We start from the raw sequence: 11,543 nt of genomic DNA, 5'->3' as shown, positions 1-11,543 counted from the left end.
CTGTGTAGTCGCACTTCAATTACGTCACTCGTGCGCCTTTTGGTCAGAGATGTAAACAGATGATCAACCGCCTTGGTTACTCGAACATATTACAGTTTGATTAATAATTAGTTTCAAGCTTGTTAGTTTAAAACATATTATGACTGAATAAAGTTAAGAATGGCAAACGACAAAACCGCACATTGGAAAGATTTACTGCGAAAAAGACTCGCCTCTGCGAAACAAGGTGAGATGATGACTTTAGCTAATCAATAACTGTAGAGATTTATAGTGAGTTCAAAGAGAGAAAAATATATATAAATAATAAAAAAAATTGTATAGAAGTCTCCTAAATAATATGTATAACCATCTACAAGGATTAAAAGTCGCTTGCGAAAATGTTTTACTTTAATTCTACACTAACTTAACTGTGGTAAACATTATATTTGATAAAATGTTTTTGTAGATTTAGACTATACTAAATATTATTTTAGGGGACTGACTTAATGTACTCGGTCATTGGTTACAACAAGTACGATGGTTTGTTGTGTAGAAAATAGTTACCTTATGTAAACTGGCTGATATGATTTCCATATGTAAAAAAATGTAGTAAAACGTATAAGTGTTACTCAAAAGTGTAGTATTTTATCCAATATATTAAAACATAAATGATGGGGACATTAAAATGTATTGCAAAGTAGGAATCATCCTGGTAATGAGGAGCCATCAATGGTTTTGCTCATGGTTACCATGATTTTACTATGAAACAAAGCAGGACATGTACACTGCCGTTTAAAAGTTTGGTACGATTTTTAATGTTTTTAAAAGAAGTGTCTTATTCTCACCAAGGATGCATTTATTTGATTAACAGTAATATTGTGAATTATTATTACATTTTAAAATAACTGTTTTGTATTTTAATATATTTTAAAATGTAATTTATTCCTGAGGTGCAAAGCTAAATTTTCAGCATCATTACTCCAGTGTTCAGTGTCACATGATCCTTCAGAAATCATTCTAATATGCTGATTTGCTGCTCAAGAAACATTTATTATTATCATAAGTGTTGAAAACTGTTGTGTACATTTTTACCAGGATTCTTTCAAAATAACAGCATTTATTTGAAATAGAAAAACATTAAAATGTCTTTACTGTCACTTTTGATCAATTTAATGCATCCTTGCTGTATAAAAGTATTAATTTCTTTAATTTCATTCAAAAATAAAAAAGAGTAGTACTTTACAATAAGGTTCATTAGTTAAACATTAGTTAATGTATTAACTAACATGAACTAACCATGAGCAATACATTTGTTACTGTATTTACTAATCTTCGTTAACGTTAGTTCATGAAAATACAATTGTTCATTGTTTGTTAGTCAGTGCACAGTGCATTAACTAATGTTAAAGGGTTAGTTCACCCAAAAATGAGAATAATGTCATTTATTACTCACCCTCATGCCGTTCTACACCCGTAAGACCTTCGTTAATCTTCGGAACACAAATTGAGATATTTTTGTTGAAATCCGATGGCTCAGCGAGGCCTGCATAGCCAGCAATGACATTTCCTCTTTCAAGATCCATTAATGTACTAAAAACATATTTAAATCAGTTCATGTGATTACAGTGGTTCAATATTAACATTATAAAGCGACAAGAATATTTTTGGTGCGCCAAAAAAAACAAAATAGCGACTTATATATTGATGGCCGATTTCAAAACACTGCTTCATGAAGCTTCGGAGCGTTATGAATCAACGTGTTGAATCAGCGGTTCGGAGCGCCAAAGTCACGTGATTTCAGCAGTTTGGCGGTTTGACACGTGATCCGAATCATGATTCAACATGCTGATTCATAACGCTCCGAAGCTTCAGGAAGCTTATTGTCAAGTGTTACCAAAAAAATCTTACTGAACCCAAACTTTTGAACAGTAGTGTATAATATTACAAAAAGCTTTCTATTTCAGATAAATGCTGAGTGAATAACCTTAATGTGTGGGTTAATTGTACTGAACAGATGGCAAAACAGAGGAGGAGAAGAAAGCGGAGGAAACTGAACTGTTCACCAAGTATTACACTGACTGGAAAGGAGGTGAGAAAGGAGAAGATGACTCGTTTAAACACATCCCACGCTTCTACTACAGGGTGAGTTGTTCTGGGTCTAATCAGTAATGAGAATACAGTGTTAACAGTGGTTGTGGTATATTATATCATAATAAAATGTTACAGTTACATCCATTTATCATAATCTGACCTATCATGACAATGATAAATGTCTAGTCTTGAAGATATTAATTTAAAGGTCATCACACTTACTGAAGCTGCTCCACTTTTTCATATTGTTCATCTACTTATACTACCATTTAGTAAGATTTTTAAATGTTTTTGAAAGAAGTTTCTTATGCTCACCAAAGCTGCATTTATTTGATCAAAAATAACTGTTTTCTATGTTAATATATTTTAAAATGTAAATTATTCCTGTGATCAAAGCTGAATTTTCAGCATCATTACTCCAGTCTTCAGTGTCACATGATCCTTCAGAAATCATTCTAATATGATGATTTGATGATCAAGAAACATTTATTAGTATCATCAGTCTTGAAAACAGTTGTGCAGCTTAATGTATTTTTGTGAAAGGGATACTTTGATGAATAGAAGGATCAAAAGAACATCATATATTTGAAATAGAAATCTTTTGTAACATTTTAAAATTTTTTACTGTCACTTTTGATCAACTTAATGCATATTTGCCTTAATATAAGTAGCAATTTCTTTAAAATTGTTTTTTTTTTTTTTTTTTTTTTTTTTAAATCTGACCCCAAACTGTAGTGTTCGTATTATCTACTTAATCTTAACTTCACAATATTTCACCTCAGCTTCCTGCAGAAGATGAAGTCTTGCTGCAGAAACTCAGAGAAGAATCGAGGGCAGTGTTTCTCCAAAGGAAAAGCCGGGAACTATTGGACAATGAAGAGTTACAAGTAAGAGAGCATTGTATTTGGTCTGTGTCCCAAACAAAGCATTCATTATCAGCTTTTGTTTAGTTATTAAATGTGTTTGTGTTTTTTATTTCCTCTTCTAAATGTATGATTTTTCATATTTCCTACAGAACCTTTGGTTTCTTCTCGATAAGCATCAAGTGCCGCCCACGACCGGTGATGAGGCCATGATCAGTTATGAGAGTTTCCTAAAGGTTGGAGAACAAGCAGGCGCCAAATGCAAGTAAGTGCATCGTTGACAAGTGTAGTGACCAATTAGCATCACTCAAACCTTGAGTAGGATGGGCTGATAACTGTATTCTAAGTCAGTATAATTCGTAGGTGGACAATGCTTATGACTCACTGAGATGTTTGTTTCACAATCATTACACCCCATCAGGCTTTTCTTCACTGCCAGAGTCTACGCCAAACTGCTTCATAATGATCCATATGGGAGGATTTCAATTATGCAGTTCTTCAACTATGTCATGAGGAAAGGTAACTATAATTCTGTGATGTATGCTCTCATTGCATTCTCATCTTATGGCGCCAGTTAATTATGAGTCTTTTAGATCTTTTATTTGACTCAGAACACAATAATACATATGTGTATTTCTGCATTTCTTCTCTGGCAGTGTGGCTGCACCAAACCAGGATTGGTTTGAGTCTCTATGATGTAGCGGGACAGGGTTATCTCCGTGAGTCTGTAAGTAATCTCATTTTACCCTCTGAAATTAGAGACCTGCACAGGTCCTGTTTGATAAACCCTGCACCTGCAGTTATTAACAGCACACCCGACCCGATATACGACAGAAACACTAATTTTAGCCCGCACCTGACCCGACCCGCACCCGCATTAAATCTCCTACATCAGGTAGACAAAAATATTTTTCTCATGTAGCCTAACACAAGCAATAAAACCAACATTAGGCATTATATGTCGCTGCATCTAATTAAACATTGCATTAAACAACACAAGTAAAATAATAGAACAAAGAATGTTTTAGTAGGGCTATTTAATTGTAAGCTTAAAACTAGGAAATATTTGATCAGATTCACTCGGCATTTAAACGCAGTTGTCTCTTCTGAAACTAAGCAGTGTTTACCTGGCCGCTGGTCCTCTTTGTAGCAGTGCGAAAAATACTCTAAAACTTTTATTCAAATTGTAAATCGCCTATATTAAATACATAAAGCGAGCAAAGCGCCATCCCTTTAATAATCAATCAGATGCAGTATGATTGGCTACAATGCTCAGCGCTACAAATCCTGCTGTAATTAGAAGCCTTTAAAGGGATAGTTCATCCAAAAATGAAAATTTGATGTTTATCTGCTTACCCCCAGGGCATCCAAGATGTAGGTGACTTTGTTTCTTCAGTAGAACACAAATGATGATTTTTAACTCCAACCGTTGCAGTCTGTCAGTCATATAATGCATGTCAATGGGAACACAATCTATGAGAGTAAAAAAAACACAACACAGACAAATCAGGACTCTGGTGAGAAATTGAGTTGGAATAGTCTTGGCTATTGGACCCGCAGTCTACTTGTGCCTACCGCATGTCAGACCCGCACCCGCACCGCACCCGACACGTAAATATTATTCCATCCGTTACATAAAATCAGGACTCTGTCTGAAACAGTAAAAATCACAGTATTCACAATATCTTCTTAGGAGTAAAGCTGTATTGTTTAAAGGAAAGACTTCCGTGTGCGACTGTTTATTTCTGCAGGATTTGGAGAACTACATCCTGGAGTTAATTCCCACACTCCCTCAACTAGATGGCCTGGAGAAATCCTTCTACTCGTTTTATGTTTGCACTGCCGTTCGCAAGTTCTTCTTCTTCCTTGATCCTCTACACACTGGTAATTCTCCTGTGGTTGTGCTGTTTTTTTAAATTCTAACTTTGCCTTTAAATATAAGTCAGAGCACCTGCAGACATCATTCAGATTTTATCCTGTGGAAAAACTGGGATGAAACGAATCATTCTAATGTTTTATACTTGCTCTGCAGGGAAGATTAAAATTCAGGACATCCTGGCTTGCAGTTTCTTAGATGACCTACTTGAGGTAGTGTACAGATTCTCGCTCAAGTGAACCTATGATATATAACAATATAAAAATATTTTATACACTTGTTCACAAGTTTGGGGTGAAACATACTGTAATAAATTTTTTTCAGAATTCTTTGATGAATAGATAGAATCTATCTATCTATTCTCTCATCCATCCATCCATCCATCCATCCACCCAACTATCTATCTATCTATCTATCTATCTATCTATCTATCTTACCACCCATCCATCCATCCATCCATCCATCCATCCACCCTTCCGTCCAACCGTCCATCATCTAGTTAGCTAGCTGTTCTAAAGTTCTCCCATGTGGGTGACCTGCAACATTAAGATATTTTTTTTAATTTATAGCTTCGAGACGAGGAGCTGTCAAAGGAGAGTCAGGAGTCCAACTGGTTCTCTGCACCTTCTGCTCTTCGAGTTTATGGTATGACTGCAAAATTCACTTTATCAGTGTTATAATAATGTAAGTTATAAGTTAAATCTCATAGGTTAATCATCATATTTCCTGTTTACAGGACAGTACCTCAACCTGGATAAGGACCATAATGGGATGCTCAGTAAAGAAGAGCTGTCTCGCTATGGCACCGGAACTCTAACTAGTGTTTTCCTAGACCGTGTCTACCAGGAATGCTTAACCTACGACGGTGAAATGGTATAACCTTCTGACTTACAATAATTTGCATAACACTTAGATTAGAGAAAATCCCTTAAAACAAATGTCTGATGTCAGTCATACTTTTGTGGCACAGTAGCGCTTCGGGAGACTGGTATACTTTTTTTTTTAATGTTTTGAAAGAAGTCTCTTATGCACACCAAGGCTGCATTTAAATCCAGTACAAACAGTAATATTTTGAAATATTATTAAAATTTCAAAAAATAATGTTTTTTTATTTTATTATTTTAATATTTAAAATTTATTCCTGTGATTTTTCAGCATCATTACTCCAGTCTTCAGTGTCACATGATCCTTCAGAAATCATTCTAATATGCTGATTTGCTGCTCAAGAAACATTTATTATTATCAACACTGTAAATGTTGTGCTGCTTAAAGGGTTAGTTCACCCAAAAATGAAATTTCTGTCATTAATTACTCACCCTCATGCTGTTCCACACCAGTAAGACCTTCGTTAATCTTCGGAACACAAATTAAGATATTTTTGTTGAAATCCGATGGCTCAGTGAGGCCTGCATAGCCAGCAATGACATTTCCTCTCTCAAGATCCATTAATGTACTAAAAACATATTTAAATCAGTTCATGTGAGTACAGTGGTTCAATATTAATATTATAAAGCGACAAGAATATTTTTGGTGCGCCAAAAAAACAAAATAGCGACTTATATAGTGATGGCCGATTTCAAAACACTGCTTCATGAAGCTTTGGAACTTTATGAATCAGCGTTTTTTTTTTTTTTTTTTGGCGCACCAAAAATATTCTTGTCGCTTTAAAATATTAATATTGAACCACTTTTTTCATTTTTGGGTGAACTAACCCTTTAACACTGTTGTGGAAACTGATGAATTTCTTTTAAAAGAATCTTACTGACCCCAAACTTTTGAACTGTTACTCTTACATGCATGTAATTTCTTCATCAACATTTTCAGTATCTAAAAACATAAACATGCATTTTCTGTTGTTTTCATTTTAAATATATTTTTGTCAACACCCCTATTTAGGACTATAAGACGTATCTAGACTTTGTGCTGGCTCTAGAGAACAGGAAAGAGCCTGCAGCCCTCCAGTATATTTTCAAACTGCTAGACATGGAAAACAAAGGCTATCTCAACGTATTTGCCCTCAACTACTTCTTCAGGGTAAGTAGAGGTATTTTTAGCTTTTTTGATCATATTTACAAGAAGCAGAAACTAACCTATTCATCGGTGATATCAGGCCATTCAGGAACAAATGAAAATCCACGGGCAGGAGCCAGTTTCCTTCCAGGATGTTAAGGTAAACTGACTTTAGCTCTTCTTTATATAGTAATAGTTAAAGTCTATTGCCATTTTTCAGCAAATAGAGAAACAGTAATTTCAGGTTGCTATATATGATGACCATAATGTATTATAATTCACTTTTTATTTGTCTACAGGATGAAATCTTTGATATGGTGAAGCCCAAAGATCCATATAAGATCACGCTACAGGACCTGGTGAACAGCGGTCAGGGTGATACCGTCTCTAGTATCCTCATCGACCTCAATGGCTTCTGGACTTACGAGAACAGAGAGGTGCTGGTGGCTAACGACACTGACAGCAGCACAGCTGATTTAGATGACACATGACATCACTTTGTATAGCCAAGTCAAGTTGTGCTATGGGACCAACTGTGATAAAACCTTCAGCCAAGAGGAATAGCTCAATTGTACATGGAATTGTTTATTAAGTAATATTATGTACAAAACAAACTGTATTTTTTCACCTACATTATAGAAACGTAGGTGTATTTTCACCTACACAATACAAAATTATTGTACACAAATAAATTATACACTCTTCAAAATGAAATGTATGTGTTTGTGAGAGAGGGATAGACAAATTGAACTCAAATCTCAGGGGTAAAGCGCACATTTACATACAGTACATAGCAAAAACAATGTGTTCACATAAAAAGAATATTTGGTTAGAAAAATAACTTGTAATGTTGTCAGCCCTGAAAGCATTGACTTATGAAAGAGGGAGTCTTCCCATCTGAACATTTACACTACCTTCGACTCTTTGCATCATCAATAACATAGAAATGTCTAATATTATAACTAATGTCTTAAGAGATTGGCAATCCATGCAGTTTTTAGCAGGCTTGTTAGGTGTTTATAATTATTAAAATGTACAATGAATTGTTGTAGTGACTAAAAGAGGTTTCGTGTATGGCTTTATAAAATGATTATTAAAGTAGTTCTACATTCAAAGGAGAACTATTGTCAGCTATGCATAAACAACATGTTACCTTTATTTATGATAAACTCTCCATAAAAGAAAACCAGCACACCTTATGTCTACGGTAAATATGGTAAAACCATCTAATGTTCTCAATCCACTGAACAATATTTTAGGAGGGAATGGGTGCAGGCACTTTATTTGCATCAGGTGTAGCATGTGATTCCTGCTCCAGTTCAAAGGTCACATTCACAAAAGAAGCAGTTGCTTCTGGTTGCTCAGTCTTTGGCTGCTGGCCCTCCTGGTTGTGTTGCTCTTCAAAACGACGTTCTGCCTCCTCAGAGAGATGGTTCTCCTCCTCTTCTTCCTCCTCCTGCGGATTACACGTTATTAGGTCTCACAAGGCGAAAGCTGTTCAAATCCCTCAAAGCATGTAAATCAGTAACTGTACATGCTACTCTACTTTTGAGAATATTAGCTAACAATAGGCTATATGCACAGTTACTTCCTGGTTGTCGTTAAGCCAGCTCGGGCATTTCCGGTGAACTGTTAGCTGTTCATTCTGTAGTCGCTGTACATCGACACAAAACCATCAGTGGTTGACTTTTTAATGTTGTATTCATATTTTAATGCACTTAATCACATTTACCTAATTTTCCAATAAACCAGTTTTATTGATTGCAATAAAGACGAATCTATTGGGACCGTTTAAAAACACCGTGTCTGTAATTAAACACACACACGCATTTTTTCCCCCAGCACTTCAAATGTTATTTTTAATGTGATGACCACAAACATTATTTGTTCATCCTTCTGAGATTGTCCCTATTGTAAAACCGAACGTTTCAAAATGTAGGAAATTCAACATTTGATAGAAAACACTTATTTAAAAATAAAAAAAGACAATAATTACCACTTTAACCAGCAGGTGGTGGCAAAGTAGCATTTATTTGCGCATATATCAGCCATTTCCTCTAATCGTTTTTCACTTCGTTTTTGACTAAATATTAAACATTATAAAATAACTAGGTTTAAAAACACATTTTGTCAATGTGAAATATGAAATACTCAAAAAATCTTAAGAAAAACAATAACTTTTCTTGTGAATGAATTACACAGAAAGTGAGCACCGCGCTTTCCCTTTGCAGCAGCTGTCAGTCAGTGCAGCGCAAGATTAATGATTTCAGCACACTTGTAAAAACACACATTTTATTCAATTAATCCAACTAAAGTGCACAATAAATATTTAATTTTTGAAGCTTTTTTTCACATCGAAGTGTGAAAACTGATGGTCGAATTAAATTTAGCCGAGGAGGAACAATGAGGTACGTCTTTATTTATTTATTTTTTATGCCGTCTTACATTTGAATAACTAAATTAATGCTATGCCTGACTATTTAAGTGACTCTATTCTGATTATAAACTAAGTATTACACTACTGATGCTCAACACACCAGCAAATGACATCTCACCGGAAGTTTTCGAGCTGGCTTATATTATTGCGGAAGTTCTAAAGAACGCTCCGTGCATATAGCCCATTGAAGGCTGTAGAATAATAATACTGGTGCACATACCTCCTTCTTCATCCTGTAGTACTCATCAATTGCATACTGATATTTTGGTGTTGTGATTCCCAACAACGAGGCCATTCTCTCTCCAAGATAGTCACAAACTGAAATATTTGGGTTAAAATGTTAAATTTAATTCGTTTTTGTACAACCAAATGTCACAGACTGGAAAGAGTTTCGTTACCTGAGATGGTTGAGGTAGCCACTCTCCACATTTGGAACCAGACGTATGGACCCCAGGTCAACTTTGACTATAATCAGAGATGCAAAGTGACTATAAGATTAAGATGGCAACTGAAACTACATATTTAATGATTTGATGCTACTCACCGGATCCATATTACTTAAAGTGTTCTTTTTCTCCGGTTCTTCTTCCTCCTCTTCATCTGTACTGTACTCCTCCATGGTTTCACCACTTGCAAAGTAGATTGTTCTGCGAGGAATCTTTGGCTTCTTTTTGCCCAGATCTCCAAGTTCAACATTTTCAAACTCTTTCACCACAGTTGAACTCTGAACCAGCAGATTAAGAACATTACACACTGTTAGACATATATCAAATTTACTTTATTATATAATATATCATTGTTATTATTATAATATAAATATTAGTATTATATATTTACAGCCAACATTATGTTTATCAACATATCAAGTTTCCTCGCTTGACAAAGACGTAACGAACAAGGAAGTAAACGTCATATCTCGACTGTAGTCTTTATAAAAAGAAAATATGTAATTCTATTATATTTAAAAATTACTTTACCTTCTCTGTGTCCATTGTTTGTCCCAGAGACACGTTAACGTTTGTGAGGTACAGTGACAGTTCAGCCATGTCTTCTTCAGCCCTTTCTGTTGCTTTCTTCGAGCTCTTCCTTCTAGCAGCTTCAACCAGGAAGTGACGTCACATGTAAACAATTTCTATTTATTTAGATTTTCAGAATATAAATTTTTAATAAAATACGTTAACACGACGACAAACGTTCTCTAAAATAAAAATTAACATATATACAAATTTTCTATTAAAAGATGTTTTATTCCCTAACTCCAGCCAACTCACGTCTGTTGAATGTGAGTTGATGCAGAGGTCTGTTTGGGTTTCAGTTTTGTTTCAGTGTAATTTCAAGCATTTAAAATACTGCCATTTTGTAGTTTTAGTAGTACAATAATAATTATGAAAAATATATATAAAAATGTATACTGAAGTATTTATGCTACATCAAAACTTCAGCTACATAAGCACACTATATTTATACTTTAATTTCATGTTCAGTTTTAGGCATCATCACACGCCACTGCTTCTTTTCTTCTTTCACCCTTTAATTGAAATCTTAATCTTTTCTTCTTTCATCCTTTAATGTGTTAATAACACATAAATGTTTTAATTGTGTTAATTGTGCAAATATGAGATTCATTTTTTTCAGCGTGATTAATCCTTGACTAAGATTATAATTTCACACAAAATAATTATCAAGATTGATTTCTCTTTCCTCGCCCGGATCAAGTTCAGTCGAAAAAGCATGGCTTTCTGTTGTCTGCACTCCCAGTAAAACTTGTCTGTAGTGTTTTTGAAATGAGTAATAATAATTAAGAGCCAGCACCTCCTTACTCGGGCCTTTTTCATGTTTTGTTTCATGTTTATTTCTGCCTTTATTTTATTTTGCAACTTATTTAAGTTTTAAGCCAGTTGCAGCTGGAATCTGTAAAATATATGCTGTTTACAGAGTAAATATTTCCTGGATTATTTTAGAAACAGACTATTTTTATCATTTCTGTTTCACACAATGACAGTATAAATACACAAACAACATTTTGTCTTTATAATATCACATTTTTTATTTTTCTCACATAGTGTAAATGGGTCTTCATGAAAATAAATGTCTTTTTATTATTAGGAAGGGGGTCCCTTGCAGAGGATCGTCATATTTAGGGATCCGTGGCATCAAAAAGATTGAAAAACGATGTTTTTCACATCTAAAGTTATTTTTTGGAATCCTAAAATATCTAACCCCATTTATTACAATATGTAATTTGTTTAAGTATCCATTTATTAAAACGTTTATTTGATCCTTTCCA

The 11,543-nt window shown here is 34.5% G+C and overlaps 2 protein-coding genes across 2 annotated transcripts; one reads left to right on the top strand and one right to left on the bottom strand.

The window, feature by feature from the left end:
• Nucleotides 1-11: 11 nt before the first annotated feature.
• ppp2r3c (protein phosphatase 2, regulatory subunit B'', gamma) lies at nucleotides 12-7,533 on the top strand. Its single transcript, XM_051868090.1, has 13 exons — nucleotides 12-226; nucleotides 1,994-2,121; nucleotides 2,853-2,957; nucleotides 3,086-3,198; nucleotides 3,355-3,452; nucleotides 3,590-3,660; nucleotides 4,685-4,817; nucleotides 4,966-5,021; nucleotides 5,379-5,454; nucleotides 5,546-5,682; nucleotides 6,706-6,843; nucleotides 6,920-6,979; nucleotides 7,119-7,533. Exons 1-13 carry the CDS (start codon nucleotides 160-162, stop codon nucleotides 7,308-7,310), a joined length of 1,374 nt encoding a protein of 457 aa, XP_051724050.1. The 5' UTR covers nucleotides 12-159; the 3' UTR covers nucleotides 7,311-7,533.
• fam177a1 (family with sequence similarity 177 member A1) lies at nucleotides 7,385-10,390 on the bottom strand. The gene is made up of 5 exons (XM_051868094.1): nucleotides 10,234-10,390; nucleotides 9,801-9,980; nucleotides 9,655-9,721; nucleotides 9,477-9,574; nucleotides 7,385-8,275 (listed from the first exon to the last, which is right to left on the bottom strand). The coding sequence occupies exons 1-5, from the start codon at nucleotides 10,300-10,302 to the stop codon at nucleotides 8,075-8,077; spliced, it is 615 nt and encodes a 204-aa protein (XP_051724054.1). The 5' UTR covers nucleotides 10,303-10,390; the 3' UTR covers nucleotides 7,385-8,074.
• Nucleotides 10,391-11,543: the final 1,153 nt, after the last annotated feature.

This window comes from Ctenopharyngodon idella, chromosome 17, assembly GCF_019924925.1.
Source record: "Ctenopharyngodon idella isolate HZGC_01 chromosome 17, HZGC01, whole genome shotgun sequence".
In the NCBI taxonomy this organism is placed as follows: Eukaryota; Metazoa; Chordata; class Actinopteri; order Cypriniformes; family Xenocyprididae; genus Ctenopharyngodon; species Ctenopharyngodon idella.
Note: the sequence above shows the minus strand (reverse complement) of the source record. Positions and strands in the feature narration are given on the sequence as shown.